At 39.5% G+C, this 22096-nt stretch overlaps 1 protein-coding gene and 1 pseudogene across 1 annotated transcript; both read right to left on the bottom strand.

Moving 5' to 3' along the window:
• Positions 1-3289: 3289 nt before the first annotated feature.
• On the bottom strand, positions 3290-7454 carry LOC115926943 (leukocyte elastase inhibitor-like). The gene is made up of 4 exons (XM_030992538.1): positions 7138-7454; positions 6392-7055; positions 5536-5677; positions 3290-3427 (listed from the first exon to the last, which is right to left on the bottom strand). Exons 1-4 carry the CDS (start codon positions 7439-7441, stop codon positions 3290-3292), a joined length of 1248 nt encoding a protein of 415 aa, XP_030848398.1. The 5' UTR covers positions 7442-7454.
• Positions 7455-11807: 4353 nt separating this feature from the next.
• Positions 11808-14381, bottom strand: LOC115927308 (annotated as a pseudogene).
• Positions 14382-22096: the final 7715 nt, after the last annotated feature.

Below are 22096 nucleotides of genomic sequence, written 5' to 3'. Positions count from 1 at the left end.
TACTAAATGGACCAACTACTGTATATGTACACTGTATGACTCATAATGTATTTACAAAATTGCATCCGTCATGATCACATGATATACATAACAGGATTTCAGGATCAAAAGACGATGTCCCCTTCCTGTTAAACCTCCTCAAATTACATGCACAAAGCACACTCATGCACAAACCCCACACACACAAGCCTTACACCCACGCACAAACACAGACAATTACCAATATCGAGGAAGTAAATGGGATATCGTTGCAGTTTTGATATGCATTGTTCGTTATCATACCATGAGTGATATGTACTGGCTAAGGGAGGGATCGAGTAAGCGAAATGAGCGCCTTCATTTTTTTTTTCAATACTTCTTACAGAGGTCAGAGCTCATAACGCCCCTCTAGGTTTTACGATATGCACCTTCGACTTATCCCCTCTCCCATGCTATTTCTTATTAGGCTTTGATATTTAATGATTACCCATCCACCTATACGTTTTAGTTAGAAATATGAAATGGTAGGCGCTATTTTATTGAGTTCAATGTTGTTGTTTTTGGCATTGAGACTTTCCTTTGTAGGTGCCCTTTTTTGTTGGTGATTCCCCCCCCCCCCCCCTCCCCCAAACCATCCCAATAAACAAAACACTAAAAAGTAACCTCTTTTGGGAGTGTATTTTAAGTGATTTTAAAGTATGGTGCCTTTTGAACTAGATTTAAACGTTATCGACACGTGCCTTCATTTAAACAAAAAAAGTACTCCTGTTCACGTTTTCATCTAACCTAAAATCCACCAATTTATCACGCGACTGGAGTAACGTGATTCCACTTACCTCTGTAAATCAAGTGTTTATGACCAAATAACAACTTGACCAAGCAACGAGTTTTTTGTCCGTTAACCGATTGTGGTGATAAATACGTAATTATTTGGTCTTATAAGCACCCTTATCGATTGGTTTCACAGGTTATCCAAGGTCGATGGTAATAATCACGTTACTTACACCGGCTAATCCTTTTATTGTTCTGTCCGTGAATCTCTGGTTATATTAAATTAGTAATTCTGAGGTGTCTTACACACCTCTTTAAATGGTTTCAAAGTTACCATAAATTTCTTGGTTATGATCACGTGGCTCACGCTGATTACTAATCTAAGCTGTGAATACGTGATATTTAGGTGTGACAATAAGTAATTATTAGGTGTCTTAAAACACCTTTTAAAATGGTTTCAAAGTTACCATAACTTTCTTGGTGATGATCACGTAGTTAAAACTGATTACTAATCTAAGCTGTGAATCCGTGATATTTAGGTGTGAAAAATTAGTAATTATTAGGTGTCTTAAAACACCTATTTAAATGGTAGTCAAAGTTGCCAGCAGTTCCGCGGTGATGATCTCGTGACTCAAACGGATAATTAATCTAAGCTGGGCATACGTGACTTTTAGGTGTGAAAAATTAGTCATTATTAAGTGTCTTAAAAACACCTATTTAAATGGTAGTCAAAGTTGCCAGCAGTTCCGCGGTGATGATCTCGTGACTCAAACGGATTATTAATATAAGCTGGGTATTCCGTGTTTCCCAGGTGTAAAAATGAGTTATTATTGGGTGTCTTGATGGTTTCACAGTTACCATTTTAGTTCCGTGGTGATAATCCCGTGACTGTTGGCATATTTCTATGTTCACCAGTTGATAAATGACTGTTGGCATATTTTCATTGCACCAGTTGATAACTGGAGTGTGCATATTTCCAGTTGCACCAATTGATGTCTGACTTTTGGCATATTTCCAGTTGAACCAGCTGACACCAATTAATTTGCATATTGAATATGGGTGCGTGCAGATCTATGTTTTTTAAACAATTATCTGAATTTACAGCATATTTCTTAATTACTGATGATTTAGTTATATGCAATTCATTTCGAAAATACTACAAATATAAATTACCAGTTATTAGGACATTTCGCTACTTCGTATAAATTATATTTAGTTAAACATGAATAAGGGAAACATTAACTATGAACTAAATAATTTCAATAAAATACAAGTATATGAAAAAATTTCGATTAATTAAATTATGTAAGTCTACTTATTACCAATGCCTTTACATTGGAAATACAGACGTACCAGTATTGAAGTGTTGTTGCTGTTCAACTGGTTGGAAGTTTTACCAAATTGTTCTAATTGCTCAGCTAGACCAGTTGAATTCTAACTGGCCTGGATCATTTAGCCCAATTCAATTTCCAGGGTTACCAGTTGGCATTAACTGGTTCATCAACTGGACCAGTTGCAACTAGCTTTCTCTTCTGGGATGTTTACACCCCCCCCCCCCCCCCCATCCCCTTTAATCCCAAACTGCTTCCGGCACGCCTGGACGTAATTATGGAAGATCTAAGACACGATGTTCAGAAACGGGATGAGAACGTCATTATTTTGGTTCATTTATTGTGTAACATTTGCGTAATTATTGGGTTGAACGCGGGTTACAGTAACATATTTCCTCTTCGACGTAAATTTCACGTGAATGAAGAACATGATTCATCTCAAGTCAGCCTCGTAATATTCACGTGAATTTCACGCAGATATTTTGACTAAAACTATCACTAACGCTTCACGTGTTTCTGTGACGCGATAATTTCGTTTATGAAGATGTAATTTCATAACCAAACAAACACGGGAGTATTAGGTTTACAAACCATGGTCTCCAAGGTAGGGATAATCACGTTATTATAATGGTGATATTGCAGTGACAATTGCGTGATTTAGTGTACGTGTATTTTAAGTTACCTAGTGCAATAAACGTATAAACACATTTACGTAAATGTCCGGTGTTTGAAGAACGTAACTCTCCTCAAGTCGATACCTTGATATTGACGTGATTTTCACGTGATTTTGTTTATTGGGATGGAAGTCAATCCGCAGCCCCTGCCTACGATCCTAAACAAATGCATACAAATGAATAGCTTGAGTGAAATAATTAAGAGGGAAAAAAGACATTTACGGAGGGAAAATGAAGAGAAAAAGAAAGCAAAGAAAAAAACCATTGAAATACAGTATATTTATAAGAAACAAGAAAGAATGCCAGAGACGATGTGGTGTTAGGTTTCGAAAGGGGAAGATACAGACAGACATTTCGTAGAGAAAAATTTCCATTTTAAAACTACATTTTATTAGATTCAAGATAAACAATGACATTACATTCAAGTATCTTTCAAATATTTACCAGTAGAGCGACCGGATATTAATTGAATTCAGTTGATTCGATTTCATTCAGTTCATAATACTTTAATTGTACATGCCTACAAGGCTATTGCTAAACAGCAGGATCGCGGGGCGGCGTGCTGGCTGAAAAATGCCACAATCTTTTGTACGGTGTCTTCAAGTATGTTGAATCAGGGGCAACTGTGGTCCTCATGGGATGTGTTTCCCGATTCCAGGCGCCGTGACCCGACTGATTAGTAGAAGCTTATAGGACAAAAGTCCTAAGACTCGCAGGTACATGTTCACGATTCAAACACATAAACTAATAAATGATCATATACGAAGCTTTATGAACATATGGACGCTTGTTTCGGTATATCTTCAAGTACACGCTGATTTTTCATTCTTCCATGATATGATATATATATTCAAGATACAAAATGTGTATAATTTGATTTAATTTTTGTCAGTGGGTACTAGGTTCAATGATCATACCTTTCAAATAATTACACACTTAATAAATTCTGTATAATGAGCAATAAAGTATCAAATTCAACAAAGCTACTTAATATGTAAATAGGATCGTCAGGTAATTACTTTTGAATTTTAGTCAGGTATCTACTTTTTTATTTGTTTATAATAATAATAATAATAATAGATCACATTTATAACGCGCCTAATACATTGTTTCTAGGCGCTATGGTGCTGTTGTCCCAGCAGCAATGTCCTTACACGAAATAAAATCCGGGACGACAGCACCACGATTACACAATATTATTCAGTACAAAATTACAGTATGTTACGCTATATTACGCTACAAAATTAAGGGTTTGTTACAGATAAATGAATGAATCAAATTAATCTAACTTAAATTGTGCTAAAGATGACTTATTTCATAACAACTAGTACTATGACATCATTTATTTATTTGACATGTTTAGAGAAGACAAAATTCATGATATGGATTTGAACAGATGGGTTTTTAACATTAATTTGAAAGTTGATATAGAAAGAGCATTTTGGATGTAGGACGGGAGGCTATTCCACAACTGGGGGCGGCTACAGAAAGTGCTCTATCACCGTATCTTGTTTTTACACGAGGGCCAGGAATTAGTTGAAAGTAAGAGGAAGTTGAACACGCAACCTGGAGGAGGGGGGTTTGGATTTTACGAGACTGGAAAAGTACGTGGGGCATTCACCGTTACGGATTTTAAAGGCAAGGAGAAGAATGTTAAATTGGATACGTTGAATAACTGGCAGCCAGTGGAGATTGCGGAGGATTGGAGTAATATGTTCATAAGGTCTTGAGCGGGTAACTAGACGAGCGGCAGCATTTTGGATACGCTGAAGAGGAAAAGGGTTGGATTCACGCATTCTTTTAATTAAAATTCTATGGGCTGGCTGATGTGGAAGAAAGGGAGTACCGTATATTAGTAATCTAATGAAGTTTGCTATGCACTCGTTATGTATTCCCATAGTTGTTAAATTTCAATACAATATTGTTGTCTCAATCATACGCATTTTCCCTTGTTAATACTGTTGAATAAATTCAAATTGTGGGTTCTTTGTTCAGTGTGTTGTATAGCAATAATTAAAACCAATATAACCAGTCTGTGGTAATCGGCATACGATAGCAGTGACCTCTACCCATCAACGATTACTTGATTCTCGTCTGAAGAAAAGGAGACAATGTGTATCAAAACCTATGGCCTGATTAATAAACAGTTTATCTCTCAAAAGTAATAGATTATGTTTACAAGCTTATAGAGTTCATCCCAAAAAGATTTGTTGATTGCATGCCCCGCCCCCCCCCCCACTCAGTGTTATTTAGGGTACGCATATGCTCGTTCCCTCTTTTTGAAAGCACCCCCTATCTGAGGACTGCCAACATTTTCGAACCCCCCTTTCGCGGGCTTTTCGCGGGCTTTTGCTGCCTTGGAGACCCCCCTAAATCAGGAAAAATGCTCAATGTACCCCCCCCCCCCCCTAAATTCGGAATAATTTTTTTAGGAGTCCAAAAAGATGAGAGAAAAAAAGAAAAAACACCCCCTTTTCAAAGAAATCTCAAGGTGAAAAATCAAATTCACCCCTTTTTTTACAATTCTCGGGCCGGACTTTGTCGCACGAAAAATACCCCTTTACCGGACATTTTGGCAACACGCATGCGGTCATTCCGACCCCTGAGTGGGGGGGGGGGGGGCCGGGTTGCATGCACAATATAGAATATATCAAGTAATAACTCAACACTAAGCTATTCGCATTGCTCAGAAAACGTCGTAATGAACGAAAAGTCTTTGATTTTGTTTATTCGATTAAACTGCCCAAACAGACAAATGTAATTATTTTTAAAACATGGACCTGGCGATAGGAGGGATCCATCATTCGTCCCATGAACAGGACCGATTTTGTCGACCGGTGACGAATCATGAAGAGAAATGTATGGTCTGCTCGAAACAGGATCGGCTTCTCACGTTCGCTTGGTCGAGCGCATCCCCTTCCCCTCATCTCAACAAGACAAAATTCTTAAAATTAAAGACACGTATTCCTGGTACCTCGGTATCTTTATGTTCCAGCTGATTAATACAAGTTACCTCTCCCGATTTCCTCCATTTTCCAAAAAAATAACGAGATACATTCATACCCCACAAGACAGTCGAATCACTTCCACACTCCTCGAATGAGAACAGCTTTCGCACAAAAGGCAATTATTTACACCGGTCCAGTATATTGGAATAACATAGATCCATCTCTTAAACAAAATATTAGTCTATGCATTTTTTTTTAAAAGTTAAAGACTAAACTTTTAGACACATATAGATGTACATGATAGAATCTCGGTTTGTTTGACTCTCGACTCAATCTCTTTCTCAATCTCCCTTTTCTAGAGCTTTTGTTTTTGTCTTCTACTATTTTCCTCCATTCATTTTTTTTTCTTTTCTTTTCTTTTTCATCCTCATTTTTTTCTCTTTTTTTTCCTTCTTCCTAGCTACATATTGTCTATTTATTGATCTATAAGCATACTTTGTTCATGTTTTATTGTAAAATTTGCATCTGAGGAACTAACACTTCAACAAGCTCTGCTTCAAGTTAGTTCCTCTTTTCTCGTGCTATTTCCACTATATTTTTCGTTTCATTACATATTTGTTGTGATATAATTATTTTTGTATTATGTTTTGCATGAAAAATAAAAATCAGTCAAAAAAAATCAATCAATCAATCAACAGCCGTTGCAGCAGCTGCCTCACTCCCTTCCTCATTGATATCAACAAAGGCCTTGTGGATGACGGCAGAGATGTAAAACTCTTTTTCTTCACTTGAGATGCCTTTGAAGTTAGCCCTATCCTCATCAAAAGCGTCGGGCATTCCCATTCGTTGCAAAACCTCCTTCAGTTGGAATGTTGCTTCTACTTTGAACTTTGGTAATAGTACGTCCACTTCTCTCCATTCGAGCCCTGCGTCCCAGGATTGCAGGACGTCCACTGAGAGCTTCGTCTCAAGTTGACCAAGGCCATCATCTTTGGTGGGAAGAGCAATCAATAGACTCAGATTGTTGCCTTGATAAGGCATCTCTAGCACAAGACAGTCATTGGTTTTGTCAACAGCCAAATAAAATCTTTCCTCTTGACTCATAAGACTCGCCGGAACGTTCTTTCTCTCATCGAAAACCTTGAATGTATCCTGTGTAGTATTGTAGGCACGAAATGTCGATTTCCAGTTCGCCTTGAAATAAATGGCATTCACCAGGACAAGGCTTGTGAGATCATTTAGGATTCCAGGAGCAATCAGGTTTTTGATTTTACCCTCGGTCTGCTTTGAAACCCAATCATTGATTGATTGAGTGGCAATTGGAGATGCAAAGTTATTTACCGCCTCTATGGCTGCTCCATAATAGGAAGCAGTTCCTTCAAGAAATGGCTGTACGAAGTTGTAGCCAGATTTGCCATTATAGCCTGTACGCGCAATGAATTTGAGAATCGTAATTTGTTTGGTAAAGCAAGTTTTTTAGCTCTTTGAATGTTCCATGAAGTTGATCTGGGTCTATCTGATTGAAACGGAAGACATCAGCGATTTGAGTTGCTGTATCACCTCGGGCTCCTAGCTGTGTCATAGCCAGAGCGGTTGATATGCTGAGAGGGGAGAAGAACATATTTTTACCTCTCCGTTCATCTTGAAGAGTTTGATAGAGATCCAGGGCGAATCCGATGTTCGCACTTGAAAGCTGGACCAGTTGCCCAGACGTATCTTGCTGCTTAGAGAATGCCATGTTTTTGATATATTCTGACCTGTGGATAATTATAGAGAAAGCACGGTTTGTTGATTGGTAACGTTCAACCGTCCAGGGGAACCTGTTTTTCAAATCCCAAAAGTGTGAAATTGAGGAATCATGCCTTTCCAAAAGGGCATTATAATCGTATCATCGATTTGGTTTCAACCCATGATCTTTTGGATAAAAGACGATTACGTCATTAACAGAACCAAGAAGTCAAGTAAGATAAAAACGTTATCCAGGCTATTTGCTCTTAAGCATGAATACATGATATTATATGTATATGTGTAAAATCCTAGTACTTGCGTCATTTGTTGCGTGCTCAAAATTTCATCCTAAAACTGACAAGATCAAACAGTTGTCAGATATAATGATAATAATAGCCCGTTCGATAGCGCATAACACATTATGATATAAAGTCTCCAAGCGCTTCCAAAGAGCTTTGCAAACATTATACACCTAGCTTTTGCTGCGGCAGCCATTATCACTTTGTATCACCCTCTAATCATGTGCTATTTTGTAATGACAAACATTCACGATGATGCTCTCCCTTTATCTTAACAGTATATTATTATAAGTGAACATAATATTCGTATATTTACCCACATACAACAGCACAACTCACTTCAAAATGCAACGTGTGTAGTCAAAGTTATTAGGGCCTGCTACTAAATGGGCCAACTATATGTACACTGTATGACTCATAATATATTTACATAATTGCATCCGTCATAATCACATGATCACATGATCACATGATTACAGGATTTCAGGATCATGGGACCATGTCCCCTTCCTGGCAAACCGCCAATAAATACACGCACTAATACCATATATTCCTACTTGTCGTTCTTGACCTCTGTACTCAGAGAGCAATAACTCATTAATGTCTCGATTTGGTGTCAGCTTGGGTTGGTCCACAGTAGATCGCCCTCCCATGGGTGGGTTGATTTTTGCTCAATTATGATACATTTTTTCACACACACGGTGAGTTTGTTAGCTCACCCGGTGTGATGTGGATGTGTGCATCTTCAGGTATACTTGTTGTAGTCATCCATGTTGTGGTCGATGCATCGTTGGGTAGTTGTTCTCTGAGAGTATTTTGTAAATAGTTTTATTTATTCCATATTTGTTGTTGTATTCATGAATCAGTTATCTTTGTCACATCATATGAAGGGGCCTTAACAAGCTGTGCTTCAACCAAGGTCTCCTCGTCTTTCTCTATTCTACATTGTACTGTTATGATTATATTTTGTCACATGTGTTTTCTAGAAGACAAATAAACTTGATACATGATACTTGATACTAATCACACACAGAAACCTCCCACCCAAGGGTGTCGATTTTTATCTGTGGTTTGGGGGGGGGGGTGATAGGTGCCAAAATACTTTCGGCAATGGATCAAAGCAACCAAAGGGTAGAAGCGTGTGGCAGGTTGCAACCCCTCCCAGGCACGCCGGAAGCAGTTTGGGATTTTGGGGCAAACATTCCAGGGGGCTCATCATCCAGGGGCAATGACGTAATGAGCAAAAACGTTTGGAGGGGGGGGGGCAGAAGAAAAATCTGCATCACAACCACTCTTACACGTTACATGCAGGCCCCGCGGAACGTTTTTCAAAGTGGAGTATTAACGATCAGGTAGAGTGTAAATTGCCGGGGGGCAGGGCCTGAGGGGGTCAACGAGCTTAGCCCCAAGAAGCTCAGGGTTTTAGGCATTAAATTACGGTCAGATAAGCATATTTAGATACCTTATTTGTGACACTGGCAGGCGGTGAGTCCAGGGAGCAGAGCCCCCGGAAGCTCGGGGGTTTTAGGTATTTATTTACGGTTAGATGAGCATCCAGGGGCCCTCTTTAAGCCCATTGATGTGGTCCAGGGGGCAGAGCCCCCCGAAACTCAGGGGTTTTAGGTATATGATTACGGTGAGATGAGCATCCAGGGGACAACCTTAGGGCCCTTGGTGGGGTCCGGGGGCAGAGCCCCCGTAAGTTCTGGGGTTTTAGGCATTTAATTACGGTCAGAGAAGCATATATTGATACCTCATTTTCTCTTTCTTTCTTTTTTTTTTCTGTAACAAACTTTTTCAAAAAGTGAGGGGGCTCGAGCCCCCGAGCCCGGCCGTTCTGCAGACCCTGACATAAAGGCTTCTAAATAAGCATTTTTCACCCGACTGTACATTTGGGAATCTCTAATTTTCCAACAAACGCATTAAAATGTATGACTTACAACAAAATTGAGAAAAAATACCGGAAAATCACGTCATTTCAGCAACATTTGTAAATCACTGGTATCGAATAAGAGATAACGTCCCCCCCCCCCCCGCCCTATCAGTACCCCAGCGTTCAGGGGCTCATGTCTTCTCACCCCTATAAAAAAAAACAGACAATATGTCCACGATATGTGCGTATCACTATCATAAAATGTTTAGGAAATTTAATTCCGTTAACTTTCCTTTTCTTTGAATGGAATTTGGTATGTGATTTACTTCAGGTTTTTATTATTGTTATGTTCTTTTGGGTTAAAAATACAACCATCTTTACTCCTTTACTGCTTTTATTTTGAGGGGTGGCTTTTTTTTTGGAGGGGGGCAAAAATGTTTCCCCCCCCCCCTCCCATACCATGCATGATATATCCTGACTAAGGGAGGGTTCGACATTTTTCCTGAAAAAAAAAATTAACGTTTAAACATTCACATCCTACTTTATTCTATTTTGCTTCTCTTTGATTATGCATGGATTCTAAATGCCAAATGAAATTGTGTCTTCTTGGTGTATACTTTTCTTCCGGTTTCTGAGTACAATGCTGTCTTGGGCGGGGATCAGGACCATATCGTCTACGGGTGGCCCATTTCTTATCCAGCAGTCACATGTTGCACTCAGAAGACTGTTATAACGAACAATTTCCGAATTAATAATATCAATAAATCCACTACTCAATGGAGTAGAGTATAATCTTTCCACCTCTAATAATTGCCCCCTTTTATTTTGACACGTGCCCCTTTTCCTTTCTAATAAATGCTCATTTTCCTTCTTATAAGTGCCCCTACCCCTTCTCATAATTACCCATTTTCATCTCTGATACATGTGCCTCTTTTTCTTATTAATAAGAGCTACTTCCCCCTTTTCATAAAAGCCCCCTTTCATCTCCGATAAATGCCCCTATTAAAATCTGATGGATGCCCCTTTGTTTCAACTAATGTAAATTTTCATTTTATGTAAGTGCCCCTTTTTGATTCTTATAAATGCTCCTATCAAATATTATGATAGGTGCCCATTTCCCATTCTCATAAGTGTCTTTTTTCATCCTAGCTGCCTCTTGTTTTAGGAGTAAGAAGTGCCCGTACAGTGCTTACAACAAGAAGAATTCTACAGAAAATGAAAATGTAAACTTACAGAATCCTAAAAATCGAGATTACAAAAAAGAAATGTTTTAAGTCCCTTTTTGAATGAAGGGACAGATGGTGATTGCCTGAGAATTAAGGTTAAGGGTAGTCTATTCCAATATTTAGATGCAGTTATAGTGAAAGTCCGATCTTCAGCTAGTTTCCGTGTGGTATTGTATGTAAGACGGAGTGGGTCACTGGAGAAAAAAGACATTTGTGGAGGGAAAATGAAGAGAAAAAGAAAACACAGGAAACAAAACCCGGTGAAATATATAAAAGAAAAAAGAAAGAATGCCAGAGACGATGTTCATGATGGTGTATAGGTTTCGAAAGGGGAAGATATAGACAGACATTTTGTAGAGAAAAATTTCCATTTTAAAACTATATTTTATTAGATTCAAGATAAACAATGACATTACATTAAAGTATCTTTCAAATATTCACCAGTAGAGCCACCGGATATTAATTGAATTCAGTTGATTCGATTTCATTCAGTACAAGGCTATTGCTAAACAACGGAATCGCGGGGCGGCGTGCTGGCTGTAAATTGCCACAATCTTTTGTACGGTGGGTGTCTTCAAGTATGTTGAATCAGGGGCAACTGTGGTCCTCATGGGATGTGTTTCCCGATTCAAGGCGCCGTGACCCGATTGATTCGTAAAAGCCTATAGGACAGAATTCTGAAGACTCGCAGGTACATTTTGACGATTCAAACACATAAACTAAAAAAATGAACATAGCCTATATGAAGCATTATGAAGCATTATGAACATACGAACATCGTTTGTTTTCTGTATATAGGCCTATATATCTACACGTACACGCTGAGTTTTTCATTTTCCATTTTATATTCAAGATATATATATATAGAATTTGATTCAATTTTTGTCAGTGGGCACAAGGTTATATGATCATACCGTTCAAATATTTACACACATAATACATTCTGTAAATAAGCAATAAAGCTACTTAATATGTAATTGGGATTTTCAGATATTTACTTTTGAATTTTAGTCAGGTACCTACTTTTTTATTTTTTATGACGCATTCTTCCAATAAAAATTCCATGGGCTGGCTAATGTGTAAAAAAGGGAGTACCGTATATGAATAATCTTTATACCCAAAATAATAATATGTCAAGAATATAGTTTGCTATGCGTTTTTATGTAACCCTTGTTAAATTACAATACATTGTTGTAGTTTTTTTTTGTTCTTCAAACACTCGCATATTTTTTTATCCTATGCATTTGCCCTTGTTAATACTGTTAAATAACTTCAAATGTTGGGTTCTATGTTTAGTGTGTTGTATAGCAATAATTAAAACCAATATAACCAGTCTGTGGTAATCGGCATACGATAGCAGTGACCTCTACCCATCAACTATTACTTGATTCTCGTCTGAAGAAAAAGAGACATTGGGTATCAAACGGTAAGAAACATTTATATTATGACGTCATGGCCTGATTAATAAACAGTTTATCTCTCCAAAGTAATAGATTATATTTACAAGCTTATAGAGTTGATTGCATGCACACTATAGAATAAACAAAGGAATTAATCAACACTAAGCTATTTGCGTGGCTCAGAAAACATCGTAATGAACGAAAAGTCTTTGATTTTGTTAATTCGATTAAACTGCCAAAACAGAAAATGTAATTATTTTTATAGCGTGGACATGGGGGTCGAAATCTATGAGGGATCCATCATTCGTCCCATGAAAAGGACCGATTTCGTCGGCCGGTGACGAATCATGAAGAGAAATGGGTGGTCTGCTCGAAACAGGATCGGCTTCTCACGTTCTCCTGGTGGAGAGAATGACATCATCGCATTCATCCCAAAAGCCGTTGCAGCAGCTGCCTCACTCCCTTCCTCATTGATATCAACAAAGGTCTTGTGGATGACGGCAGAGATGTGAAACTCTCTATCTCCTGAGATGCCTTCGAAGTTAGCCCTATCCTCATCAAAAGCGTCGGGCATTCCCATTCGTTGCAAAACCTCCTTCAGTTGGAATGTTGCTTCTAGTTTGAACTTTGGTAATAGTACGTCCACTTCTCTCCATTCGAGCCCTGCGTCCCAGGATTGCAGGACGTCCACAGAGAGCTTCGTCTCAAGTTGACCAAGGCCATCATCTTTGGTGGGAAGAGCAATCAAGAGACTCAGATTGTTGCCCTGATAAGGCATCTCTAGCACAAGACAGTCATTGGTTTTGTCAACAGCCAAATCAAATCTACTCTTTAGACTCATTAGACTCACCGGAACGTTCTTCCTCTTGAAAACCTTCTTTCTCATATCGAAAACCTTGAATTTATCCTTTTTAGTATTGTGGGCACAAAATGTTGCTTTCCAGTTCGCCTTGAAATAAATGGCATTCACCAGGACAAGGCGTGTGAGTTCATTTAGGATTCCAGGAGCAATCAGGTTTTTGATTTTATCTCCGGTCTGCTTTGAAACCCAGTCATTGATTGATTGAGTGGCAATTGGAGCTGCAAAGTTATTTACCACCTCTATGGCTGCTCCATAATAGGAAGCAGTTCCTTCAAGAAATGGCTGAACGAAGTTGTAGCCAGATTTGCCATATAGCCTGTAGGCGCAATGAATTTGAGAATCGTAATTTGTTTGGTAAAGCAAGTTGTTTAGCTCTTTGAATGTTCCATGAAGTTGATCTTGGTCTATCTGATTGAAACGGAAGACATCAGCGATTTGAGTTGCTGTATCACCTCGGGCTCCTGGCTGTGTCATAGCCAGGGCGGTCGATATGCTGAGAGGGGAGAAGAACAGATTTGTACCTCTCCGTTCATCTTGAAGAGTTTGATAAAGATCCAGGGCGAATCCGATGTTCGCACTTGAAAGCTGGACCAGTTGCCCAGACGTATCTTGCTGCTTAGAGAATGCCATGTCTTTGATATATTCTGACCTGTGGATAATTACAGAGAAAGCACGGTTTGTTGATTGGTAACGTGCAATCGTCCAGGGGAACCTGTTTTTCAAATCCCAAAAGTGTGAAATTGAGGAATCATGCATTTCCAAAAGGGCATTATAATCGTATCATCGATTTGGTTTCAACCCATGATCTTTTGGATAAAAGACGATTACGTCATTAACAGAACCAAGAAGTCAAATAAGATAAAAACGTTATCCAGGCTAATTGCTCCCAAGCATAAATACATGATATTATAGTATATGTGTAAAATCCTAGTACTTGCGTCATTTGTTGCGTGCTCAAAATTTCATCCTAAAACTGACAAGATCAAACAGTTGTCATATAATGATAATGATAGCCCGTTCTATAGCGCATAACACATTATGATATAAAGTCTCCAAGCGCTTCCAAAGAGCTTTGCAAACATTACACCTAGCTTTTGATGCGGCAGCCATTATCACTTAATTTGTATCACCCTCTCTGAATCATGTGATATTTTGTAATCACAAACATTCTCGATGATGCTCTCCCTTTATCTTAACAGTATATTATTATAAGTGAACATAATATTCGTATATTTACCCACATACAACAGCACAATTCCGCTTTAAAGTGCAACGTGTGTAGACAGTGTAGTCAAAGCAAGAAGTTACCAGCTATGGAGAACTAGCAAGCGAGAGCCGTCTGAGCATAATGTACGTTTATGGTCTGAGCATTATGGAAAGCCGTTGGTGACTTTATTCACGTGCCCCAGACGTATGGAACGCGGCACACGTCTGCTAAATTGACCAATCACCGCCTGTTATTTAGCAGGCGCGTGCAAGGTGCGATAGCACACGCCTGTTACTTTATTAGCACACGTGTGCCTTTTTCCAGACGGATGCTGTTTACTGCGCATGCGTCTGGAATCGATTGACCAATCAGATATCTTGTTTAATATGGAGTTTAATGTGTGTGTGTGTACGGTGAGTGCATGCAGCGCAGACAAGCAAAAATGTGCCTTGCACGTGGTGATCGACGCACGTGGTACTCTTACCGTTCTTAAAAGTATTGACTTTGATTTCTATGTCAGAAAAGAAGTATAAATTGTAAGAGTACTTCCAATGAGGTTGGAACCTTCTGATATGCAAAGAATAGTATGTCAAATTATAAACGAGGTACCGAACTGCTATATGATTAACGTTTATCCTCCACCTAGTATTGGAGTTTCTAAATACTATAAAGCTAGTCTAGGGTTGATAAAGAAAAGGTAAGTCTAATATCATGAATGGTAGTTTCCAGATTTACAGTCTATCATTCAGAACCTACTTTAATAGCAAATTAGGTGATATACTATGCAACAGTGCCATTGTGATAATGTGTATGATCCAGTGTAGATACATAGTGTTGGAACAAGATCTCTCCCCCTCTTCCATCTCTCCTTTATCTCTCTTGGGTCACTCTGTACAGAGGTCAACCTCACTCGTGGTAGGGGAACCCACACACTCTCTCTTTCTCTCCCTTTCTCCCCCAATATTCTCGTTAATGTTGTGTTGTTGAGCAACACTCTCCATTGGGCTAGGACAGGGGGATTAGTGATAGGAGGCATGTTTGCTTATCAGATTAGAAGTTGGAAACACTGTGAAGAGTTTGCATTTACTTGGCACAAGGGATTGTCTGACCATTATTATTTGGTAGTTTTCAATCGAATAAACCTGCTCATATTTATCCCATAGGCCTAATTATATTTAAGGGTTGATGTTTGGATGTTGATTGGCTTATAATACAACATGTATTGCTGTATATTGCATAAGTGGAAGTTATCACATTTCTTAGAGACAATCAATTTAATATTCTTTAGTCTATATTTCTTGTCTTAATTGTATATAGTTTATGATTATTCCTTTATATTTCTATGTTATATGTCATATGGGTAGTCGAAGCATAATAATAGTGCAATAATTATAGGTGAATCACATGCAGATTGCAGTATTGATTGATAAGTTCGTTTTCCTAAAACGATATTTACACCTGAGATTATGTATGTGTTGTGTGCTGGAGGAATACAACATATTTCTATGTTAGTATTATTATTTCTAAATCTGAGAGGATAATAGATTAGCGCGTTTAGATGAGATTGCCTAGGTACAATGAAGGTCTAATTTAAAGTTAGGGTATAACGAATCACCATCAGGGCCGTCTCCAAGGGGGGGGTGGGGGTGCGACATCCCCCCCCCCCCCCACCTGTCAGGATATTGTCGGAAAAATTGCGCTGCCGTCGGGAAAAAAGAGAAAAGGGGGAGGGGAAAAACAGAGGGATAGGGAAAGAAAAGAAAGAAAAAAAGAAAAGAAAAGAAAGAAAGGAAAAGAAAGGAAAGAAAGAAAAATAAAGGAAAGAAAAGAGAAGAAAGAAAGAAAGAGAAAAGAGAAAAAGAGGGAGGAGAGGAAAGAAAAGAAAAGAAAGAAAAGGAAAAAAAGAAGAAAAAAGAGTAAAAGGGAAAGAAAACAAACGGGGGATGAAAGAGAGGAGAAAGAGGGGAGGTAAGAGCCTGAGAGAGGAGGAGTGGGAGTAAAGAGAAGGGGGTTGTTGGGTGGAGTCGTCTTGTCGAGGGAGTAAGAAAGACACGGGTAAATATGTTGCTGTGTCAGGTCAGCTGTGTCGGTATTTTTGCTCGATCCTCGTGTACTATATCAATGCAGAAGTTTGAAGTCGGTGAGATATGTACTACTATACTTGTATTTTCACTTTCCTATAATATCAGCTAAAGAAATCAGAGGTTTGAAATTTTCGGGGAAACTGAATTCAAACAAGGTTTAAGAGTCAACAACGGTACGACGAATCGTCTTCCTTTCTCTATACTGTGATGAAACGCCGAAAAATTCCGCCCTTCGCGCGGAAGGGGAAAACTTCATTTAGACGAGTCGAGAACGGTACAACGAATCGTCTTTTTTCTCTAATAATTTAAGGAATCGTCAAAGCTTCCGCGCTTCGCGCGAGAGGGGAAAACTGAATTCAGATGAATAGGGCTTAATAAGAGTCGAAAACGGTACAACGAATCGTCTTCTTTCTCTAATAATTAAATGAAACGTCAAATCTTCAGAACTTCGCGCGGGAGGGGGAGAACTGAATTCAGATAAGGATTAAGAGTCGAGAACAGTACACCGAATCGTCTGCTTTTTCTCATCATTTAATGAAACGTCAAAGCTTCCGCGCTTTGCGCGGTAGGGGAAGAAACTGAATTCAGACAAGGATTAACAATCGAGAGCGGTACAATAAATAGTTTTCTTTTCCTAATAATTTAAGGAAACGTCTAAGCTTCCGCCCCTCCCTAAAATAAGATCCTAGCTCCGTGATAGCTATGAATGCTGACTAAGTTGACGAAATAATTCGTATATTTGTGTCGTCGTGGAAAATGACCATTTGCGCATATGCAAGTACAATAGATAGTCCATAGGAAAAACAATTTAGCCTTCGGCCCCGGGTTTATAGGGTTAAATTTGTAGATATTGGAAATTTAATTTTGTCGGTAATTGGTGGCTAGTTTTGTCGGTAATCGTTGGCCTCTACACCCCCCCCCCCCCCCACTGAAAAAGGTCTAGCGACGCCCCTGATCACCATATTAGGTATAAATATGATGTGTATAAGAACAAAACATATATAACATTATCTGTATGTAAGTGTTTATTCGATTTGATAATGAAACTGCTCTTATAATAATGTAGATGTTAGTTAATAGGAACTCTGTAGGACCATGCATTATGGTTCAAGGCATGCCCACATAGAGAATTTTGTTATGTTAGGGGTCGGGGCCAAATGCAATGAATTATTGATAATTTATTGCATTTTCTTTGTGTTTTTTTTTTATTTCTGGGGGCGGCGACGTACCCTAGCCCCCGCTGTTTACTCGTACCGTACCAAGGGAATACTGCGGGGAGGGTAGACCGAATGGCGTAGCGTGGTCGTAATGATTTTTTTTTTGGGGGGGGGCAGGGGCAGGATGATGGGTCGCGTACTTTATTGGGGCACGACTTTTTTCTTTATTTGTTCAGAATTGTACGTTTTCAATAAATGTTTTCTACAAATAATCGAGGCCATATGGCGACCCCCCCTTCCCCCCCCCCCCTTGCGCCTACGCCACAGCCGTGGGACGTTCCCTATTCATTATTTCGCTTTCTTATTATCATTTTGTTTATTTCTAATTTAATTTTAATTTAATTGTTTATGAAAAGCGACCCTCAACCTCAAAGGTTTGGATTTTTAATGACATGAAAAACTTTTAAAATCACAAGACAAATTGGCAACTCACTCATGAGTCTGTGACGTCATTCAGGCGCGGATCCAGGATTTCTTAGGGGGGGGCCCAAATTTGAAATCATGCGACCCAAATATTGGTACGTAATGGTGACCAGCATGGTGACGTAATGGGGGGTGGGTACAGGGACGGGCGAGCTTCCCCCTCCCTCCTCCATGAAGCGCGGAAGCTTTTACGTTTCAATAAATTATTAGAGATAGAAGACGATTCGTTGTACCGTTCTCGTCTCTTAATCCTCGTCTAAATTCAGCCCCCCCCCCCTCCTCCTGCGCGAAGCGCGGAAGCTTTTACATTTTATTAAAGGTACTATGTCCCATTTGCAGGCCAAAAAAATGAAAAAGTTAAATTCCAATTGCATTTGAAAGATAATACTAATTTAGAACTTCCCTAAATAAGGTGGGGCTTGAAAATGTCTTTAAGTGGGAAAATAACGACTATTAGTTGTCAAATCGACTTTAGGGCTATAGAGCCCAAAAGTAATAGTCTTGATTTTCAGACAATTGTACCGAATGGTCATACGTTTTATGCTGCGCAAACATTCAATCAGTTTAATCTTGGCCATCTAAAGAAGTGGGTTATTGATGTAGACAAATGCTCATGTACCCTTCACAACTCTTTTCATGTATGTTATTACCAAAGAGGAAAAAAGCCAGTCAGTCACTCAATAGTGTCTGACAGTGAAGTCCAGCAAGTAAACAGGTTTCCTTGCATAATTTGAATATGAGGACACTGCTAACATTAAATTTCACAGATAGGACATACATGACATATTCATAATTCCTGCAAAGTTCTACAGAATTTGAGGTTGGCTGCAAAAGGGACATAGTACCTTTAAATCATTATAGAAAGAAGACGATTCGTTGAACCGTTCTCGAATCTGATTTTAATCCTTCGAAAATCTTCTTTGTCTGCTCCTTTTTCTTCCTATGTCCTCTTCCTTTGCTCTCCTCTCTCTTATTTTGTTTTTGTTTTTTGGGGCCAGCGTTTAAGGGAGGACCGCCCCCACTGCCCCACCCCGGCCCCGGAAGCTCAGGGGTTTAAGGCAATGAATCACCGTCAGATGAGCATCTAAGGGCCCGCCTTAGGGCCCTAGGTGGAATCCAGGGGGCAAAGCCCCCGAAAGCTTAGGGGTTTTATAGGCATTTAATCACGGTCAGATGAGCATATTTTGATACCTCATTATTTTGTGCCACTGGCAGTTAACCATTATTTCTTTCTTGCTCTCTTTCTTTCTATTTCTCTTTAATATACTTTTTTGTTAATTGTGTGTGTGTGTGTGGGGGGGGGGGGTTCGAGGCTCCCGATCCCCGCCGTTCCGCGCGCCCTGACATGTAGGCACCTCAAGAAGCATATTTCTTGCCTGGCTGTAAATTTAGGAATTTGTCATTTTCCAACAAACGCATACAAAAATATAGGTAATTTACTAAAAAATGAGGACAAATCTCGGAAAAATTATGTCATTTTAGCATTATTTGTAAACCACCGTTATGGAATTAGAAATAAACCACGTTTGAATTTTATTTCCCCAAAGCCGCCCCCGCCTCCCTATCAGTACACCAGAGCCCCCCCCCCCCCCCCCCCTACGTTACACCTTGTTGGCGGGAAAAAATCGCAACTGATCTCCCCTACCTTTCTTCTTTCTCTTTTTTTTCTCTTTCACTTTCTCTCCTCTTTACCTTTCCCTTCCCTTCCTTTTCTCTCTTATAGGTTGACCGGGGGGGCGAGGGTCTTTCGGCCCCCATTCCGCTCCGCACGCTGTTGGCGGGATTAACAGCAACTTCCCTTCTTTTCACCCTTTTATTTTCTTCTTCCTCTTTTTTGTTCCCTTTTAGCTCTCCTCTTTCCCTTTTCCTTCCTTCTCTCTATCTCTCTCTCTTTTTTTTGGGGGGGGGGGGGGAAGGGGGAACAGCCTGGGAGGCAAGGCCCTTTCAACCCCGATCTCTTCCTCCCCCCTTTTCTTTTCTTCTTCCTCTTCTTTCTTTCCCTTTCTCTCCTCTTTCCCTTCTTTTCCTTCTCTCTCTCTCTCTCTCTCTCTGCGGGGGGGGGGGGGGGCAAGGACCGCTCGACCCCCCTGGATCCGCTCCTGACGTCATTGCCTCGTTATCCTCTTATTGTTTTCTTTCTATTGGTAATATACATTTCTCACTTTCCCCCTGAGAATCTCATCTCCTAACACCAGCATCCAAGTCATATTGACAATAATATGTTTTTGTGTGGATGCAATAATAATCTAATGTAGAGTAATTGTTTTCAGTTAAATCATGAAAAATGTGAATTCTGAAAAATTATTTATATAAAAGTCAATAATTATGAATATACAATATTCTGAAAATAGTTTCAATTTTTCAAAGTTTATAAAAAATCTTGTGAAATGTCATGCCCGCAAAACGATACAAATCATATAACCTGGGCAAAGGCATGGGGAAATCAAGTCAAAAGAGGGAAATTAATGGGATAAAAATATATAAAGCAATTGATAAATAGTGAGGCAATGGCGTCACAAACTGATAACCAAATTGGCAATTTGTGTAGTGCTTTCCATTCTTCCATAGTTTTTCATATTAAAAAAAAAAATCATAACTTCCTTATTAGTTATCCGATTTTACTCATTTTTTCTGCTCTGCTCCTCTTGTTTTTCTACATCTATTGAAAGCGAATTATTTTGAAGTGGAATTACCCTTTAGGTTATACCACATTCAAGCTTTTCGTAAATATACAATATTTCACGATTTATTTTCCAAATAAGTAAGGAAGTTAGATTTCCAAGATTTTGAGCTAAATAAGATAATAAGGTTTTGTGACCGGAAGGCATATGTGAACGAAGCTTTTATTAGAACTTATGGACCTACCATCTCCAGGCACCCAGAAACTATACAATTTTAGCCAATGAAAATTTTCAAGATTTTCGTTTGTCCATGACACTGGAATTCTCAAAACCTCAGGATACCAAACGGAGCTGACCGGACTACAAGCCTAGTTACTGCTAGTTACTGTTTGTTGGAAAATGACGAATTCCCAAAGTTACTGTCAGGCGAGAAGTATGCTTATTTAGAGGTCTACATGTAAAGGCTCGCGGCACAGCGGGGCTCGGGGGCATGGGTCCCCCATCTATTTTGAAAAAGTTTATTCAAGAGAAGTGGGGAGAAGTAAGAAAAATAAATTGTGACCTGCCAGTGTCACAAAATAATGAAGTCTTAAAATATGATCAACTGACCGTAATTAAATGAAATTTCGGAGGCTTCACCCTCTTGACCCCACCTAGGGCCCTAAGGCGTGCCCCTGAATGCTTATCTGACAGTTATAAAATGTCTAAAAATCCCTGAGTTTCCGGGGTATCAAAATATGCTCATCTGAACGTAATGAATGCCCCGATAGCCCCTGAGTTTCCTCGGGGGCTCAGCCCCTGGACCCCACGCCAATTAGTGTCCTACCCGTGTCATTAATAAGGTATCAAAATATGCTCATCTGAACGTAATGAATGCCCATTGCCCCTGAACTTCCGGGGGCTCCGCCCCTAGACTCCACACCAATTTATGTTCCGCGAGCCTTGACTTGCAGACCTCAAAATAAGCATATTTTTCGCCTGACTGTAACTTTCGGAATTCGTCATTTTCCAACAAACTCATAAAACAGTATAATTTACTAAAAAATCATGTCATTTTACGACATTTGTAAATCACTGAAATCGAATTAAAAATGAACCACTTTAGGGGGAGTCTGCCCCCCTTCGAATTAGTACGCCAGTGGTGTCTAGTGGCGTATCTGGCGCTTGGTCTCGTTTGGGGGAGGCGAGATGAGCGCGAAACCATAATTATCTTTTCCCCCTTTTCTTTTCCTCTTACTCTTTATTTTCTTTCCCTTTCTCTCCTCTTTCCCATTCCCTCCTTCCCTTCTTTCTTTCTCTCTCTCTCTCTCTCTCTCTCTCTTTCTTGCTGAGGGGGGAGGGGGAGACAAGGGCCTTTCGCCCCCGATCCACACCTTGATGGCGGGAAAAATCGCAACTGATCTCCCCTACCTTTCTTCTTCCTCTTTTTTTTTCTTTCCCTTTCTCATCTCTT

This window comes from Strongylocentrotus purpuratus, unplaced genomic scaffold, assembly GCF_000002235.5.
Source record: "Strongylocentrotus purpuratus isolate Spur 01 unplaced genomic scaffold, Spur_5.0 spur5_contig_847, whole genome shotgun sequence".
Classification (NCBI taxonomy): Eukaryota; Metazoa; Echinodermata; class Echinoidea; order Camarodonta; family Strongylocentrotidae; genus Strongylocentrotus; species Strongylocentrotus purpuratus.
Note: the sequence above shows the minus strand (reverse complement) of the source record. Positions and strands in the feature narration are given on the sequence as shown.